Raw genomic sequence first — 20,788 nt, 5'->3', positions numbered from 1 at the left:
TTCCATATTCTCTAAAATAAAGGAAGTGAAACAGGCTAGATTAGAGCGATGCCTAAGGAAACCGTGCTGTTGGTAGGGGATCGATCGGTGAAGTGTCGGATAAATAAAATTGAGTACTACTTTCTCCATTACTTTAGCAGCCGTGTTTAAAATAGAGATGCCCCTGTAATTCTTAACGTCCATACGAGAACCTTTTTTATGTATTGGAACGATATGGGCTACCTTCCATTTCTGTGGGAACACACCATCACGCAGCGATCGATTTATCAAGATGGTCAATGGAGTAGCTAGAGATTTAGAGCAGCGTACCCAAAATAGAGATGGGAGCATATCACTGCCAGGGCCTTTTTTTATATTTAGATTTCGTAAAATACCTTCGACACTCGAGGTCGATACTTGAATGTTAGACACTACATCAGAATTGAAATTTAATGATCTATCAGGAGTAACATTACTAGGCTCGCCGAAAACGCTCTTAAAGAAAGTATTAAAGGCGTCACACATGTCCCTGCCTTCAGTGTATTCTACTCCATCGAGCACTAGCTTTTTAGGGTACGCTGAGCCACCGCGTAGGGCCTTTACATACGTCCAGAATGTCTTAGGGTCAGTTTTCAAATTTTTTTCACAGTCGGATGTAAATTTATTAAAACATTCTTTTTGTTTACGACGTTCACGGGACCTCAAAAGTGCGAATTCGTCGTAATCCAAGTTATTACCGAACTTCTTCCAGCGTTTGTGTGCCCTACTCTTCTCTTTAATGATATTAATGAGCGCTGGGGAGTACCAGTTGGGGTACGTGCGTCGCCCGAAGGTATTAATAATAGGGACGTGTGATGCGATGCAAGCGTTTATGGTCTCATAAAATATATCTATAGAATCGTCGACTGTTTTAGCAGACAGCAAGGTACTCCAGTCTTGTTTTTCAAAAAGATCATTTAATACGGGGTAGGGAGCTTTTCTAAAGTTAAACTTTTTTATTATGGCCTCGCGTAACTTAGGAACGCTCAGGTCTAGCACGGTGAAGGCGAACGACGGGTGCGCGCGGTCCTCGGGCAGGAGAGGCGCGGAGACCGGGCTCACCGATAACGGCAGGTTGCAAAAGACGAGATCGAGCGTGTTGCCACAGTGATTTTTTAGCAGGTTGTATTGATGAAATCCGTGGAAGGTTAGCGATTCCATGAGTTTAATTCCGTGGTCCTGGACTTCGACGGGGCCTCTTTTTAAAACCGTGTATCCGTTTAAGTCCCAAGACAAGAACGGGAGGTTTAAATCACCGATAAAAATGTAGTAATCGTTCGGATGGAGAGCTAAAGCGCTGCCGATAATCGCGTCGATCGCTTCCAACTCGGCCGGTAGGACGCGAGGGTTCGGGGGAGCATAGACGGCGAGGAGGTGCAGGTCGCGCGCGGCGGCGCAGGCGCGCGCCGGCATGGTGAGCCACAACAGCTCGGCGTGCGGGCGCGCGGCCACGTCGCGCGGCACGGCCCCGAGCGTGCGCCGCACCAGCACCGCGACGCCGCCGCCCGTGCGCTTGCCGCTAGCGGCGGCGTCGCGGTCCGCGCGAAACACGTCGTACCGGTCGTCGCACAGCTCCGCGTCGAATATGTCGTTGTGCAGCCAGCTCTCCGTCAGAACGATAATGTCGTAGTCGTGGCAGAGAATATTGAGCCTTAGGTCCGCGCACTTAGTTCTAAGCCCGCGTACATTTTGATAATAAATGTTTAGGAAGTTGGCACCCATTTAAATATAAGTTTATTATTATCCGTTCGCTCCTCGCTTACTGCATTGTATCGCCTCTTTATAGCTACAATGTACGACGAGTAATTTAAATAATAAAAAATAAAAAAGAAGCTAAAAAAACATAGATGTGTTATATTATATATTAATGCTGGAGACCGCCACTTCCACAAACCAATGTAAGGTTTAATAATATTAAAATGCCTAAAGTTAGTCAGTAGGATTAAGTATTTCGTGCGAGTAAAAGTCCCGATCGATATAATATAATGATTTAATGTGACGACGAAATGTCGGTAGTACGAAAATTTTTGAACCGATCGACTATCGCATAGAAACTGGTAAACAAGACCGCCCGCTGTTAAAGTACATGCGCTCATTACGGGTGCACTCTTTGGACTTAAACATTTTAAGTAGAATATACCAGTGTTTGGTTTCTTGTAGAAGTAATTTAATAATGTGTGAACAGAGCGTATAAAAATAAAAATTCTGTATGTTAAAATTATGTTTTTGAGTGAGTTATACGCAAGACTATAAAATTTAAACGTTGCAACATGTTGTGGGTTATTATTAATTAGTTTAGAAATTACATATTGAGTAAGGTATAATTTGATTAAAGAAACAAAACGACTGTTTTTCATATAATGTGCTAAGTCAATCCAGAGAAAAAGCGCGCACCTTGTTAGCGTATCGTTAATCTTGTAAAGGTGCAAGTCATTTGCAATGCATATTTTTTTGCATCGAGTCAAAGAGTAAGTAAGAATAGACTCGCAAATGCGAAAAATTAATGACCATATACTGAGAGTTGATTTTACAAAATATGTTGTTATGTAGTAGTTTAAGATTATTGTTAAAGGCTTATTGAGATGAAAGGAAAAATTAAGCCTTAAGTTGTTAACTAAAAAGTATAGGAAAGTAAAAAAAGTACTTGGTAGAATACCGTAACACGTTATCGGATTTTGAGAAGGTCCTTTTCCTGCGTGATTTGAAAGGCCGGTTTCGTGTCTTCTTTCCTTACGTAGATCCTTCCGTTTTTTGTCCACACGTATTTGAAACTGTGCTGTTTCGCAAAATCTCGGGCTTTCTTTAACAGTTGTTTATTGAGATAAGTCAAGTGTTCATTGACGTAGATTCTAGAAGTATTGTCAGTCAAGCCGAGATCTTTGGCCGTGAGCGGGGATTTGCGGGCACCGGAGATCATATTATCCTTTAGCAGGCGAGACCTCAACTTCACGATTATGTTCCTCGGGCGGCCTGGCTGCTTGGATCTGGGGGTGACACGGTTAACTTCCAGGACATCTTGCGGGAATAGTGATACGCCGGAGTGCTGAGCGATGCTTAGGATGATATCGAGAAGGTTTTCGGACTTCTGTTCTATAACACCTACGATTTCTAGGTTGAGTAATCTATCTCTCTGGTTGTTTTGGTTCAGCTCGATTTGTAGAAGTTGATTTTCACTAGACAGAGATTGTATCCTAGCTTCCAGCGATTGTATAGCCTTTCTTTCAACTGTGAGTGCGTCGACTTTCTTATTTGTGGTCTCCTGCTGATTACTATAAAATTGTAATGAGTCTTCCAAATCTGAGATTTTTTTCGAGGTCTCCTGATGCTTCAATTCCAGCGAATGGACGGATTTTTTAAATTCATTGTATTCTTGGCGAACTGTATTAATTTCTGTTTTAATTTCAGCAAAGGACGAACTCAGTGATGTCGTTAGTTTGTCAAGGTCAGCCTTCAGCACAGATTCAAATTCAATTTTCATCTTAGTGAAATTATCTTGCAACTCGTTCTTCCAGTCGTTCATCATAGTTGTGACTTTCGAGGTGACTTCATCAATTGTTTCCGCAAGATCGTCGGTGTGCTTTCGTTTTGGACGCAGGGTCACGTTATGATCCTCAACTGACTTTCTGATGTCAGGATTCGAAGCACACTTGCCACTATTATTCGGTGATCCGAGCATTCTTGTTGTTGCGCCTCTGATTTCTTGTTACTCTTTGACGAGCCTATATATTTGGCGTACAAAGGAAATTGGTTCGTAACACACGCAGTATAAAGTTGAGACTTCAATGACGGCAGTGGAATACAACCGAGAACGCGTCTGCACTACACGATGTTACGATTCTAACTGAAATTATCGTTAAGCTTTTTCATACGACCCTTGTTTTATCCCAATAGGTACATAATTTATTTGCTTAATTTAACTAAACAATGAGGAATTGGGGTAAGCAGACGAAAATAAAATATGTATAAAATATAAATACATATTCATTTTCAAAAATAAAAAAAACAATGATTAGTTATATTTACAGGTAAAGACAATGAAGACATAAGTAGGTAACAAAAAATTTGAAAATGTTAGTTTTTTGCATAAATGGAGGCTTTAGAACCAAGAAAATGATTTGAAATTTAAAAAAAAAAGAAAATTTTATGTGTAGGCAGATTTATCAAATGATGAAGTAGGTAAGTTACAAGGTTCGTTATAATAATTACTTGCTATTTGACCGAGCTTTGCTCGGTATTCGATAAAACACGAATAAAATGACATTTTCTAAAAATGATTCCTAGCTAGATCGATTTATCGCCCCCGAAACCCGAAATTTCATGAAAATCGTTGGAGCCGATTCCGAGATTCCAATTATATATATACATACACGAGTATACATTTTTTGCATTGCTCGTTGAAAGATATAAGATAAAGGGAGTAATTACTGCCCTTTCGTAAAATGTTAGTTACCCACTTACGTGTTAATTTAATGAAAACGAAAACCTTAAAAGATACACAACGTAAGAAAAGATAAATGTATTTACTAGCTAGCTCAGACCTAGACCAATCTAGATCATGTGTGAGCTGACAAGGCACGTCTGAACTAGGCTAATCTTACAACCCTTGACAGATCGAAGCATATGCGGTTTTCTTGGCTTAAATATACTTTTTACATTGCATGAAGAATGCAGAGATAGGTTTAGTAAGTGTACTGTGTTTAATAGGTTGGTAAATAAAAATATTTCTCCCAACGTCATTGATGATATAATATTTTAGAAAAAAAAATGCGGTGGGGATTTTATTGAAATTAAGGAAGTGAAAAGGTGGTATTTACCCGCATTTGAAGATATCTCTCTGCCGCTTCTACGTCTTCTTGTTTGTTGCTGTCTTTTGGTTCGGCAAAGAAAGCATCTAATGTTACACCAATTTTACCTAAAATAAAAGTAAAAATGTCTCATAATAGTATTAATGATACTTGTTGCTTTTAACATACTAAAGTTGCTCTAACTGTAAAGGAGCTTATAGGGAGATAACTTGCAATTTTCTAGGCTTTTTCTTTGATGATGCTGATTCCGAACAAGAACTAATCATTTTATAGAGGTCTCCTACTGTAACTAATGAATAAAATGATAAAGACAAACCTTTCTGATGTGGCCTGAACTCCTTATCATAGAGATGGTAGGCGCGAGCGTGTCCCAACAGCATGTTGTGAGAGCACAGATACTCCGCAATTCCCCTTAGATTCATCGCGGGTACGAAGACATCCAGCCCATAGCCCTGGAAATACGAGAATTTGAGTACTTAGAAATAACCATAGAATTGCCAATACCATTTAGCTTAGATATAAGTTTGCATAGTTTAGTATGACAAACATACAAATTGCCAATAAAAAATATGAACAAAAATAAATCATCTGACAAGTGGTAGCACAAGTTTTCAACTAGTAAACAAGAGCATACCAGAAGGACCAGACTAAAATATAGTTCTAAGGGCTTTATAGCTCTGACAGGTGTTGTTCGTTCTTTTTGTGGCAGGTAGTTGAGGCGACACAAAAACTTATGAACACAACTTTAATAGAATTTGAAACTGGCGCGAAAAGTCGCCATCAAAATAATTATAAAGCTCACCTATCCCTTTCCAAAGTTTCAGGGAATCCCCTTAGCTAACCTTTACAGCATACTTACTTGATAACAATGAATATGCAGCTCGTTCATCGTAGTCCAGATCTTGACTACATCTCCGAACAGCTCGAAAGCAACTCGCGCGTAGTCCACGAAGTAGTCCACCACTTTGGGATTCGTCCAACCGCCTAGGTCCATGAAAACGGTCGGCATATCCCAGTGGAACAGCGTCACCACTGGTGTTATGTTCGCCTTGATCAGCTCGTCGAATAATGCCCGATAGTACCTTACGCCATCTTTACTTATGTAGTTGGCGGTGCCGTGCGGTAAAATTCTGGAAATAATTTTTTGTAATGGAAAATGTGTTTATAAATTACCGACGTATAAAAGATTCAGTCATACCAAAAAAGTTTTAGTTCTTGTTATATTCTTTATTGAAATTAAGTCATTCATAACATTACGACAGTACCGGATTACAATTAATAGGAACAGATTAGACAAAAACATTTGCAAAAAAGCAACAAGTGCAAAAAAAGGTTTGAAATTTTATTGTGTCCTCGAACAAATAGGTTCCAATAGTCTGTATGCAAATATGCTTTTAGAAATATGCGCAAAAAATATGTATTACGAATAACTTAATGCGTTGTTGTTGTATAATATTATTATCTCAGGTATTAGTGACTGATTATTATGAGTAGTGATTACAGCACAAGATTATAGATATTATCATATTAAGACTTAAACACTTGTTATAACGTTAACAATAGTTCATGAGATGTTAATGTTATCTGCCTATCAATGTTTACTGACTTTATTCGAGAGCCATAATACAATATTTATTATAGGACTGCAACTATGTGCTTGTAAAACACATGGCTTCCCTTTGTCTCCAAAATCGTCTGCCACGAAAACCTTTTTAACCGACTTACAAAAACGAGTAGGTTTTTCATTTCGACCGTATTTATTTTCTTTTTGATCTTAAGGAGCCCAAGCTACTTAAGCCGTCTTAGGATCCGCAAAGAAATTACGTAGAAATTATAATAAGAGAAAGATTTCAAATATTATTCATGTTTCAGGTTTTTATTTTTTGATCCTATTAAAATGCTTTCTAGTAACATATTTTGCCGTGATATAAAACTAAAAGTCGCATAATCCGATAAAATGTATGCATAGCTGGATTTAAATTCAAAACCATTTTCATATGCGGGAAATTTTTACATTTGGAATAACGTGATGACAAGGCTTTGAATAAAATGATAGCCAATTAAATACTTCGGTTACTATAATAAATATAGGACTGATCGTGACTACAGACATCGATTCGTTTTGGAATCGTTGATCGTAAAGAGTTATTTAATTAATCATTGATTGATTGTGACGAAAATAAAAATATTATTGCAGTATTGGATTTTACGAAGTAGTTCACGATTCTTATTTGAAAACGATTTATCGGTGCGATCAATCTGAACGATGAAAATAACTGTCAATCGTAATATGTAAAAGTAATGTATACAACATGTATGTAACATGTATACAACAGCACATAGTTATAGAGATAACGCTTCCTACACAGTTACTACACACATACTACACAGTTTTTTTTTTTAATGAAAGAAGGGGGCAAGCGAGCAAACGGGTCACCTGATGAAAAGCAACTTCCGTCGCCCATGGACACTCGCAGCATCAGAAGATCTGCAGGTGCGTTGCCGGCCTTTTAAGAGGGAATAGGGTAATAGGGGAGGGTAGGGATGGAAAGGGAAGGGAATAGGGGAGGATATAGGAATTGGGCCTCCGGTAAACTCACTCACTCGGCGAAACACAGCGCAAGCGCTGTTTCACGCCGGTTTTCTGTGAGAACATGGTATTTCTCCGGTCGAACCGGCCCATTCGTGCCGAAGCATGGCTCTCCCACGTTTTGATGCTTATAGAAATGTCACGCCAGAGTAACCGTGAGTAACCGTTATCCTTGAAATTAAACTCGCACACACAAACAAGTTTTACGGGCTCCCGACTTGATATTGCAATTACTTTACTTCTTCAGTTTATCTGAAGTCTCACTAATGTGTGCGTGCGAACGATTCGGGCAGTCCAATAGATGGTGCTGTCAACGATCGTTCACGATATCGTTCACGACATCGGTAGCTTGTTTTGTAATACTAATGTAATAATTGTCGAGTTTGTAATTATAGCTATTGTAATGTTTCGCCTGTTCAAGTACATGCAACCTACACCTACTTACCTAGTTTAGTGCTCATTAACTATAATAATGCAATTAAATAACAATCGCCATCGCCAGTGAATTCACTGAGAATATTAAATAACAATTAATGTCAATTAGCAAATGAATTATGAATTGAATGAATTTAAATTAGTATTTTTTAATAACCTATTATGGTCTTTATTTGCGAAATAGTAGCTGAGTGGCTTTTGAGTACACTAAAATTACGGGCCTTTCCAAAACCACTCAATTTTAGTTTTAGCAAAATTGCACTGTATAATATTCCTTGAAACCATTATTCTTCTTGAACCCATTATTCTATATCCGCTTCCATAGATGGTATGTGATTTCTAAGGTTGCGTTCACACCAAACTGACCGAGCCGTATGTCAACAGCGTAACACTTGCTTTTTTTTTTTTTTTTTTAATGAAATAAGGGGGCAAACGAGCAAACGGGTCACCTGATGGAAAGCAACTTCCGTCGCCCATGGACACTCGCAGCATCAGAAGAGCTGCAAGTGCGTTGCCGGTCTTTTAAGAGGGAATAGGGCAATAGGGGAGGGTAGGGAAGGGAAGGGAAGAGAAGGGAATAGTTGAGGGTAGGGAAGGAAATAGGGTAGGGGTTAGGGGATTGGGCCTCCGGTAAACTCACTCACTCGGCGAAACACAGCGCAAGTGCTGTTTCACGCCGGTTTTCTGTGAGAACGTGGTATTTATCCGGTCGAGCCGGCCCATTCGTGCCGAAGCATGGCTCTCCCACATATTTTTTGCATACCCTGCTTGAATTGCCTCATCAGCCATGGCATATAATCCCATTATAGATGACGGCGTTGCTGTAATTTTCATTCATCAAGAGTTCCTCAGATATAAGGGTCTATTAACCCTTAAGAGGGCGACTAACCCAAAAAATCAAACATCGTCCTTCTCTCTTCACACTCACTGACACTCACATCGTCTTTCATATGCCAGGTGAAAAAGGACGACGCGGATTCATCGCCAAATTAGTTTTTTCTCAATAACTCGATAAATAGACAATATTTTAAAATTCCGCTAGGGCCATCTCTTAGTGACAGAATTTTATAAAATGTGTTAAAATTTCAATGTTATGTTAAAACATTAGTTCAATGTACGGTTATGGCAATAATAAAAAATTCGTGAAAATTAGATGCATATCTTTGTGATTTTTTCTATCGAGAAAATTTTAAGATATTGTGTTTTTGCTCAGATCGGGTTCTTAGATGGACTATAATGTAGTATCTAATTTTAGAAAATGAAACAATTTGGGGCTTATTTTCAAGTATAAAAATGAATTATAAAATCAAAAATGTTGGGTTAGTCGCCCTTAACATTTCCGGGTTTGAACGCAGCAGCATAGGCTCAACTCACACTGGGCAGAGTCAAAACGTCACAACTCGTCATGTGCCTACAGCATACCTATTCAGAAAACAGAAAGTACCATCGATGAAATTGATTCCTAGGCAGTTGACAGACCAACGTCATTTGGTCTTTCAATGTTAATTGTGATCTGTCGGCTGGGTTTGACGTATCGCAACCATAGTACTACGTAGGTCCCACATCTGCCTAGTAATCAACTTCTCTGATAGTACTTAATAGATAGAGATGTAAATGCTTTGCTGCCTCAGCGTGAGTTGAGCCTTAGTTATACATACATACTGCCATAGTAATAAACAGTTTTACTACCGACCTTGGCCATGATATTGATAGTCGGTAGTACTGAACTCCCAGCGATTTGACCATGATGACGTCTTGCTTGTACTTGTGGTACGAGTCCGCGGCTATGTCACCGTTGGAATGATCTACGGTGAACTGCGGGTGCTTGTGCAGGTATGTGTCCCACATACCCTCTCCTTTGCCTGAAAAAAAACAAGTGTGTTTTAGACCAACCGAACCGAACGACTAGTAAAAGAGACAAACAAAGGATATGGGCGACTGGCCCATAGACAACCCTAATTATTGTAATAAAAAAAAAACTGAACGACTTTACGGCCGTTCCCAATATTCAATCTATCTCTGGTTTGACATACAACCTATCGCAGCTAGCATTGAATTGACATAGAATATATGTCTGTAATGTCTAATATGAGCTATTTCTATCACTAGTAGGGCAAAACCAGAGATAGATCAAATATTGGGGACGGCCGTAACTGAAGTAATCCATCTTGAGCTCCATCTACAGGGTGTAGCAAAAGTAAGTGATAATCCCATACAAATCCTGCTCCTTTAATACAAATCCTCCTCCCATACAAAAGTAACAAAAAAATGGTCTTTCTGCGCTGCTACTTTTACAAGGAACACATACACACCCTAAAGCAGAGAATCCCAAACTTATTTTGTCATCCGCCCACTTTAAGATCAAATTATATTTTAGCGCACCCATTGTTTCAATTTAAAATGCATCCTGATGAAATAAAACACCTACCAAGCCTCTACACAACGCCCCCATTTTTTTGGGTCCCACACCGCCTCCTCAGACCTTCAGCGCCCACAAGGGGGCGTTATCGCCCACTTTGGGAATGGCAGCCCTAAAGTATTACCACTTAGTTTTGTTACGCCCATTATAATATTATGTAAGTATATTGAAAGAATAAGAAGATGTGCGCGCATACCTCTCCGTTCGCCTCACTCGATCACACGTTCGTCACGTCACGCATTTGCCAGCTTACTCCCCAGACCCCAAGTCAAGCGTGCGTAAAGAAGTTTCACTTCAAAAAGATTATTATGATAATTGATTAATAACTAGCAACTTTTATGAAAGTGACCCTTTTGTTGTGAAGATAGGCATTACATAATGTAAATATGTTGAAAGTGATAAACCTCCTACCCAAGACGCTAATGTTAAGGTGACGCCTTGATAATTTGGCTGCAGCGATATCGATTTTTCTCAACAATTACTAAAGAAATTAAAGTTCTTTGTCAGTATAGGCATGGATATCTCTAGTGGTGCGGCGAGTGGCAGATTCAGGCAACACGTGGGTGTCAGAGTTCGATCAGCTGTGAAATACGGTTTACAGGTTAAAAATGAAAACACGTTGAAAACGTTAAAAAGTGCTCGGAATAAGGAAAATATGGGCGGTACGAGGTACTGTTGTGTTGTAGGGTGCAAAAATTCCCAATCTCGGATTCGTGAATTAACGTTTTATTCGTTTCTGAGACGGAATTGGGAAACGTATCGAAATCAACATGCCGACTATTAATCATGCTTAAATCTAAATCTCGCATAAATATTTCTAAAATATCACGTGCAAGTTATTTTTAATACCACTGTTTTATGTATAATAATATATTGTAATTAAAAAAAGGATATAAATAAAATTATTGTCGGTTCAATATTTATTACTAATTCCTTCAATATTCACTTTCGCATTTATAATATTATCATACTAATATACTAATTACTGATATTACTAATTTACTAATAATATTATAAGTGCGAAAGTGTGTCTGTCTGTTACCTCTTAACGTTACTAAACTACTGAACAGATTTTGCTGAAATTTGGCATGGATAACTCCATAATATATTCTTAAGAGTCCCGAAAAAGGACATAAACAGTGGCGTAACTATAAGATCCGGGGCCCGTGGCAAATTGATGGGGCTCTATCAGTAAAAATCGTCACGTTTATAATAAACAATATTATGTACTTAAAAATTTTTGCCCATTTGGGTCGGGGGCCCGTGGCATTTTGCCAGTCCTATATTTACGCCACTGGACATAGGATACTTTTTGTCTCGGGAAAATGTACGGTTCCCGAATCCCACGCGGTTACTCCGTTGTGCAAGAGTTGCACAACGGAGTTGCGGGCGTGATCTAGTAAATTTATTATATTACATATTAATCAAAAAATCAAGGAAAAATTTATTTGATAATGAAATACATCTGCATTTTCCATTTTTATTTTGCATGTATGGTTGAAAAGTTGCTGAAAATATATTTGTTTAGATTATTCAATACATAGCTCCACTTTCACGTCGTACAGTCGATTACCTACTCTGGTCTGTGGTATTACTTTTACACGGAGGATTCGTTCTCCATCATCATGGATTTCGAAGACTTCATGAAAATTAATGCTTTGGTATTAGTTTGTGCTCTATAATTTTTAATTAGGTAAACAACCTGTTTTTAGTAATAAGTAATAACTAAGAAGATCTAAAAAAAAAATACGAAATAAAAAATCATATTCAATGAATTTGAAAGAATATTTCATGATTGTGTATATTTAAGTAAATATAGCTTTCGATAAGTACTGATTTTCCGCAGAAAAAGTCTGCGGAAATGTTATGAAGTCCACAATCAATAATAATTTAGCTCATTACTTTTTATTGTGCTAAAAATATAAACAATTACCAAAAAAGTGCAGTGACTTGTATGAGAATCATATAGAAAAGCGCCCGCGGCGTTGCCGTAGCTTAGCAACGATATCCAAGAGACCTATTCATCATGTCTTTGTCTTTGAATTACCCATAGCATAACACGATTGGTCAACTTTTATAACACAGAATAATCAATCAAGAAGACCTCTGTAAAAAAAGGGATTCTAATTTTGCCAACAGAGGATTTAAGCTTCCAAAATTTGTACATAGATTGGTTCAAGCGTACACTTTAATTTGCACATAGCTTATATGAAATATATTTAAAATATGCTATTTAAATTACGCGACAAAAACCATTTTGTCACTTACGCCCTTTCCATTTCTTGCTGTTCCATTTCTTGTTTTCTATGAAAGGCCGGGCCGGCCTCTCATAGAAAACAACCAATCTAAAACATAATATCCAACACGGTTTTTTACTTTAACGCGGCGTCACCTTAATAAGAGTAAAAATGTTGGCAAATTTGCTATATAATAATATACTCTTGAAGTAATAATATTACGTTGAGACATGCGACGTCATAGCCACACCTTTGTCCGTCAGTCAACATCATTACCATTGGTTTTAGGGTTCCGTACCCAAAGGGTAAAACGGGACCCTCTTACTGAGACATCGATGTCTGTCTGTCTATCCGTCTATCTGTCTCCAGGCTGTATCTCAAGAACCGCTATAGCTAGACTTCAGAAATTTTCACAGATTGTGTATTTCTGCTGCCATAACAACAAATACTAAAAACAAAATAAAATTAATAATTAAAGGGCTTCCATACAACACACTTGATGGCCAAAAGGCCTTTTTGCTCGTAATCAATAACCCCGTCGTCCAGTGGTTTAGAGCGTGGCTCTTGACTCGGAGGTCGTGGGTTCGATTCCCGCGTTGGAAACCTGTTATTTCCAAGTTTGGTTAGGGCAATGCAGGCTGATCACCTGATTGTCTGACAAGTAAGATGATCCATAGTACTTTAATTATTACTGATAATAAAAATAAAATAAATATTTTAGGGGAGCTCCCATACAAATGCATTTTTTGCAAAGTTTCTCTCTGTAGCGGTACGGAACCCTTTGTGCGCGAGTCCAAATCGCACTTGGAGGATTTTTTAATTTTCTATTTTAGATTGTTAAGTTTTTGCGACCGGTTAAGTATGTAGTATATTTGCACTAGCATAATAACTAAGCTCTACCTCAAAATAGCCAAACCAAACAACGAAACTGAGAAAAATAATACAGGCTTCTTCTGTTCTTGTCCATCTAAACTATTCTACCTTTTACGTCTTATCTTTGTAACCAAGATGATCTTTACTTAGCAACTTTATTATAATATTTCATTGTCATTTAGCGTTTCAACCATTAAGTAATTCCAGTTTCCTCACTTCGCTAAAACTTGGGGGACTTCACAATTCGCCTTAATATGCAAAGTTGAGGTTCTTGGCTGATGGTCTGCTACGTTTAGTTAACAGTGATTAAGAGAATACATTTACATACTGAGTGAATCGTATTAATTGGTGTTAGGAATAGTCGTCATACGTCATATCTTATTATTTCAGATAAATAAACGATTTTTTTAAAAAGCGGGAGGCAAAATTCAAAAATACTCTTATATTTCCTTATTTTTATAGTTTTTTCGCGTCAGATTTTGAATACTATTTTTTTATATAATATTGTCCATACAATAAAAAATCGGTACTGTTTATTTAACTAGTTAAAAGCCGAGCTTTGTGAGGGCTCACATCGTCACACCTTGACTGACTGATGATAACACATCTACATAATATAATATATAAATAAAAATTACCATGTTAGAGCACAAATCAATAGGCGTGGTAGTTTTTCCGTAAAGTGTACCTCAAAATGTACAGGTTGTGGGATATACTAGGGCTCGCTTCGCTCGCCTTGATAAAATACAAAATTAAATAAAAACAACTCTATCTGGGTCACTCAAACTAATAAACTAATTTTACTATCTACTCATGTCATTCTATGCAATCTACAACTTTGATCGTCCGAATAATCTTGATATTTCCAAAAGTAACTTTCCGGAAAAGACCATTAACTTATTTAATATTAACCGTTAAGGATGTATAAGTAGTTATTCCCTTTCATCTAGTTTCGTAAGTTTCACTCCTTTGAGTATTTACTTAGTTTTATCCCATCAAACGGTAATCTTTCCTTAAGATTCCTCAGGATTAACGGACCGGGGAATCCCCAAGTGAATGTTTTAATTATTCAGGGAATAACCGGTAATTTGCGTTGGTACTTCTGAGATATTATATCTATTTTTAACCGACTTACAAAAGCTGGAAGCAGTCGGTTAAAAAGAACAATATTAGCTATAAATGAGTATAATAATATTTAGTAGGTAATTAGCAATACTAAAATTTGAATGAAAGTGTAGACTGGCAGCTAGTTTCCTCGTAACGGGAAAAAACGTGCCGTAATATTATTTAATATCATAAACGACGAACGTACCGAATAAAATTAATTATGATTACTCGTTTGCGTCAGCCCTATTATAATTATTATTGTCCTTTTAAGCATGCGGTGCTTATCGATGTGTGGTTTTTCTGATCGTAATAATATAAAGCGGAGCAGTGCGTATCCGGAATTATTAACATTTTTTATTCAACTATCAAATGTCCTCGATCGCAGTACATGGACATCGGCAAGAATAAGCCAGTTCAAAATGTTTTGTTTTTAAACATAATATTTGTCTAATCAAATTTAAATTTTTGAAAAACCCTTATTACTTGTAACGTTTTTCCATAATTTAGTTAAAATGTAAGTACAGTAAATTCCACAATACTTAACCGGGGAAGTCCCTTATGATATGTAATTAATTGCTATTTAGTTGAATATTTTCCTTGTTGCAACATCGTGGGAACTTTCGTGTTTAAGAAGACAATCTAAGATGGCACGTGAATTCTGACAACATGCAATGGCTTAATAGACTTTTTTTACATAATACTAGAGATCGCCCAATGGTCGAAATTCGACCTTAGTTTCAACGACATTAGGACTATTACGTTTAATATGTAAAAAAATATTGACTTTATCATTAATTATATTTTTTTCAACTCTCGTCTCTGGGACTCAGCTGATAGACTGGCCGTGTAAGCATTGTCTAATAGTATCTAAGATTCAATAAAAAAAAAAACTATAATCCATTTTCAATTTGTCAACTTGTTGTCAACAGACTTCAACCATAAATAAAAGAGTATAATTCGTATGTTACATAGGTTTGTCACTCAAAAATCTGTCATCTTCTTGAGTGTGCGTATTGCTGTGTGTGTAATGTTTTATTTTGTGTGTTTGTAAAAAATGTGTGATAAAGGCATAATTTCAAAATAATATTAGCTCGATGCACTCCTTCACCATATAAACTATAACTGTGCAAAATTTCATTCACCTACGCATCCGCATTTTTCGTCAAAAGGGATACAAAGTTTTTCGCTTGCGTATTAATATATAGATGAGCCCAAAGGAACATTCAAAGAATAAAGTATAGTAGAAAACACAGATTTTAGAAGTAACTGATTCATGTCATTCGGACGGATTATGTTAAGTCAATATTAAATGTGATCAGTCAGTTAGAACATGCCATAACCGTGCCAAATAACATAGTCTCGTCATCTGCCTCTAAAATAAAATTTCCAATAAATATATTCACACGCAAAGGAATAAACCTGGAGTGTCAACCACTCTGTGGTCGGGTATTCCCCGCGCAACACAGTAATAGAAATTTCCATCTTGCTCTACGTAGTGCTCTACCCACCTAATAAAACTTCTTATGACAGCTAATTTGTTTTTAATATTTTTATGATATGTATTATGATGTGGTTAACTGGTTAAAATATCATCACGGTCATTTAGTGTCATGATGTCAAATCTCTCGTCACTTTTATTGGAGGTCTAAAGGCGATTTATTTTTATGATAATTTACCATAATAATTTCAAAATTATGGGTATCATGTATTCAGGTAAGAGAAGGTATGTAAGTAAGATAAATAAATATGTACTTGCTTTGCCCAAAGGGTAAAAACGGGACCTTATTACTATGACTTCGATGTCTGTCCGTCTGTCTGTCTCCAGGATAACCGCTATAGGTAGATTTCTGAAATTTTCATAGAATGTGTATTATCTGTTGCCGCTATAACAAGTACCTACGAAAAACAAAATAAAATAAATATTTAAGTGGGCCTTCGAATGTCGATACATCAAACGTGATTTTTTTTTGCCCTTTTTCGCTCAATATCGATAATGGGAACAGATAGGTAGGTACTTGAAATTTTTAGGAAATCCAAAAATTTAAGAGGACTCCTATAAAAAATAAAAGTTTTGACCTATTTTTGCTCTATAACGGTACGGAACTCATTACGCGCGAGTCAAACTCGCACTTGGCCGATTTTTTAAATTACTTGAAAGTTTTGAAACCCTTTCGCGCCTGAGTAATTAAATAAAAGGACCAAAACACAAAAGCATGTAGGTACAACTTCCTTATTAATAAACGTCAGTAAGTCAGTCTTTCAACCTTTGCAAAAAGTAGTTTATAAAAAGCAAAAAATTATAGTACTACATAATATTAATTTCATTATGTGGCAAGACAATTAATTTAACTTTTAATCTTTATCATCTGGAACCAATTAGAAGCAGGCCTATGTAAAATATTATATAAATTATGCATTGATTACCAACATTCAACATCAATTTTCATTTTTATCATTTTCTCGATTTACGTGGGAGAGCCATGCTTCGGCACGAATGAGCCGGCTCGACTGGAGAAATACCAAGTTCTCACAGAAAACCGGCGTGAAACAGCGCTTGCGCTGTGTTTCGCCGAGTGAGTGAGTTTACCGCAGGCCCAATCCCCTACCCTATTCCCTTCCCTATCCTCCCCTATTTTCTTCCCTTCCCTACCCTCCCCTATTACCCTATTCTCTCTTAAAAGGCCGGCAACCCACCTGCAGCTCTTCTGATGCTGCGAGTGTCCCGATTGCTCATTTGCCCTCTTATTTCATTAAAAAAAAAAACTTTCATTCAGCCCTCAATAATACCATACCATGGAAACTGTGTATAATATTTAAATTTAAAATTAGCCTTGAAAACTCACCCCCAGCATTCCAGCCGCCCTCTATCTGGAACGCGGCCGACGCGACTCCAAACATAAATTCATCTGGAAACGAGTAATTGCTCAACCCGGACTGTTCCGCCGAGCTCACTCCCGTTGCTAAAAGCAGCAGGCTGAAAATAAAAAAAAAGGATTATTGTGTGTCTTCCTGCTTGTTTGTTTCCAGTTTCCACAGGCAGAAATACTGTCCACGGTGAAAACGGTTAACCGTTTTGGTTTTGATATGAACGATGAACATGCTTTGAGTCTGGGAATAGGACAAAGAATAGATTTTTGTTCTAAAATAGTACGATCCTCGATAAATTAATTTGGTGCAATGGATTGTTACGGACATCTAAAGTCGAAGCGGAGAATCGAGGCACAAAACTTTAAATAAAATGTCAAAGTATGAAATTCTATGTCTCATTATAGTAGGTATAGCAACACGTAAAACATAAATATTATTGTTATCTTGTTCGTTTTTTGATCACTCAATGTTCCTTCGGGTGTAAGCGGCGATTTTTATTATTCAGTGATAAATCCCAAAATAAAATTCAATCCTTTGAAATGATTTCAACGAACCGGCACGAGTAAGGATTAAAATTGGTACTTAGGTTAATAAGCTTCTTGATGAAACTGAACATAGAACATAATATAAAATAATATTATCAGGTGTGGTGAACTTAAGTAGAACAAGATGAAATGAGCCTTGGTACGGAGAAGATATAACAAAGCGACACAAAAGGGACACGGACGAAAAGCCCATAGACGAATTAAATTATTGTAATAAAAAACGTAATAATTATACAATAAAAAAACTAAGGCATAACGAACTATTATATATGAATCAGTGAAATAATTTTTTAGGTACAAACAAATAATTTTATGAAAGACACAAAAAAGCCTATTGACGACAAGTGCTAAATAGAACACATAGATTTCATATCACCACACTAAAGCACTTAGAAAAGGGACAAAACACTGAATTATAAGCAATTCTATTACAGAAACATAGTGAATCAAAAGTGTTGTCTAAAACAATAATCTGATTACGGTTTGAATAATATACTTTGTCTATTTTATCTTATTAGCAAGATAAAACTGATTTAAATACAGAGTGTTACTACAATACTGAAATTATGTTTGGTGTGAACGTAAGAGTTGTATCATTCATTTGCATTTGTAAAGAGACTATTGTGTTGATTTTGTATATTTTAAAAACAGTATGTTTTGAAGATATTTTGCTTTGTGTTTATGTATGAAGCGAAAATTGAAAGAAGATGAAAGTTCTTTTACATTTGACCGAATTGTAGTCAAAACGAATAAAAATAATATCTAAAGCTGAACATTATTTTAAGTATAATAACTTAGAATTACAAAATTTTAAAATAACAAAGGCTAATTTAAAATATCACAATGAATGTAATTTATCTCTGCTCAAATGAATTTGAAACTCAATTTTAGTTAAAAATTCAAATAAACATTCGCACCAGTAAACGAATAAAATGAATCTTAAAAAATATAAGTGAGTTATAAAGTAAAATTTTTGGGTGCAAGCCAAAAATAACTTTTGGCGAAACCGAATAAGATAATGTTGATTTTATCACCGTAAAAAAGACGAGCAAAGTCGAGTGTATAACCTTAAGATGAATTATTCTACAGATAAAGATAAGAAATATCAATAATGATATTAAGTATTCAGATAACTATAATCCGATGCACTGATACACTGACACATTGACACCAAAATATTGTGAGCACTCAGAGAAAACCTTCAGGACTCAGACCATGACACCATCAGAAACAGCACTTAGATTTAGAACATTTAGAGGTGGCACTTAGAGCATTAACACTTTCAGATATAGCACTAACTACCACACTCCGTCATTTAAGGATTACTTAACTTTATTTTAATGAAGGGTTTGTTGGAGCTTAAAATTCAGAAGTTGTATAGAAATTATGTCAAAATCTTCATTAAATTAGAGTAAAGTTGTCCTTAAATTACTCTGCGTATTGCACACCTGAAGCTGGCTAGCAGGACAGAGGTCCGGGCGACTCGACACTCGCTCTGCATTTCGATAACTAAGATAATGTTTTGTCAACAGAAGGCAATATAAAAAGCATTATGGCGGAACAACCTTCCCGCCAAACCCGATTGTCACCTATCGGATATCTCGCTTCCATATCACTTCCTAATCTAGGTTTATTGTTTTAGCGTTAAAAATTGCATATAATATGCTTCCTATGACCTTAAGTTGGTCACGTTTATGTGCAATTTTATCTTTAACGTCATTTTAACTGCAGCCATCAAACGTTACATTTTTGACTAGATGGCGCCCGTAACTCCGTTGCGCCATTAATATTTGTTTATCGCGTAGGAATCATACATTTTTCGGGATAAAAAGTATCCTATATCCTTTCCCAGGACTCAAAGTTTCTCCGCAGCAAATTTCAGTAAAATTGGTTCAGCGGTTTGGGCGTGAAGAGGTAACAGACAGATAGACACACTTTCGCATTTTATAATATCAATGCAGTTTCTTATATATTTCGTTTCAATTCATTTAGATTTGAATGTAAATAAAGCTCAGTTTTGATGGCTAATGAAAACGAAATTCAATAATTGGTACTAATTAAATTTTTCATTTAAATTTAAATGAAATTGAAATAAAATAGAGAAAAGGCTCAAACTAATAACTATTGTATTTGTATTATGAAAGTTGTTTAGAATATAAATTCGAAAGCGATCGCGTTTGTTGTGTTTAAAATATTTTAGCACAGCACACAAAAGAACCGACTCGAATAATTTTGTATCTGCACATTATTTATTCAGTTCTACCAGTCGGGTTGTTTAATTCGCCTTCGGAATGTAAAATATTTTGCTCCAATTAAAAGAGCACTAGATTTAATACTGCCCTGAATCCTTGATCTGAATGTAGTCGATTTTGTTAATGTTACATTTTCATTATATAAGTGTACATCTACTATCTGACTTAGAAAAGTTAAGTTTTTTGCTGACTATGCGTCTTTATACGAAATATTTTTTCCTCTTCAGAAATCAGAACAAGCTTTTATCATTTTTATATTTAAATATTACCGTATTTGGCATATTGTCTTGACTTCAATATTTTAACCAAATATGATCGAATATTTTGTGTATTAACTATTAGCCCATAAAAAATTGGTCTTGAATTGAATGAATGAAATGAATGCAGTCTTGAGATCTAAAGAACATGACTGCATTCATAGTTCAATACATTTTTTTTTTTTGGGATGATACTGTATAAAATATACGTCCTAAATGCTTAACAGCGTGTATATGCATAATATATAATAGTGACTCAGTAAATTTAATAAAATAATTGATAAATATTAGAAAAAAGGCTCGTCTCACGCCAGCCAATAATCCTGCCCAATAAATTAGATATTTTGTAACCCAAACACGCTTGGCGGACAATGACATTAAT

The 20,788-nt window shown here is 36.4% G+C and overlaps 1 protein-coding gene across 2 annotated transcripts in view; it reads right to left on the bottom strand.

The window, feature by feature from the left end:
* Positions 1–19,401, bottom strand: part of LOC121727028 (myrosinase 1-like) — a 30,239-nt gene extending 10,838 nt beyond the window's left edge. Inside the window, exons 1-6 of one of the 2 annotated variants that reach the window (XM_042114706.1) lie at positions 19,346–19,401; positions 17,328–17,458; positions 9,542–9,710; positions 5,683–5,953; positions 5,140–5,275; positions 4,833–4,930 (exon numbers count right to left, since the gene is read on the bottom strand). In XM_042114706.1, the coding sequence (XP_041970640.1) occupies positions 4,833–4,930; positions 5,140–5,275; positions 5,683–5,953; positions 9,542–9,710; positions 17,328–17,458; positions 19,346–19,398 (858 nt within the window). In that variant the 5' untranslated portion in view covers positions 19,399–19,401. Of the gene's footprint in view, positions 1–4,832; positions 4,931–5,139; positions 5,276–5,682; positions 5,954–9,541; positions 9,711–17,327; positions 17,459–18,329; positions 18,373–19,345 lie in introns of those variants that run through there. The other variant, XM_042114707.1, reaches the window with a different exon arrangement.
* Positions 19,402–20,788: the final 1,387 nt, after the last annotated feature.

The sequence above is a fragment of the Aricia agestis genome, chromosome 5 (genome assembly GCF_905147365.1).
Source record: "Aricia agestis chromosome 5, ilAriAges1.1, whole genome shotgun sequence".
Taxonomy (NCBI): Eukaryota; Metazoa; Arthropoda; class Insecta; order Lepidoptera; family Lycaenidae; genus Aricia; species Aricia agestis.
The sequence above is the reverse complement of the archived record's forward strand: the minus strand, read 5'-3'. Positions and strand labels throughout refer to the sequence as shown.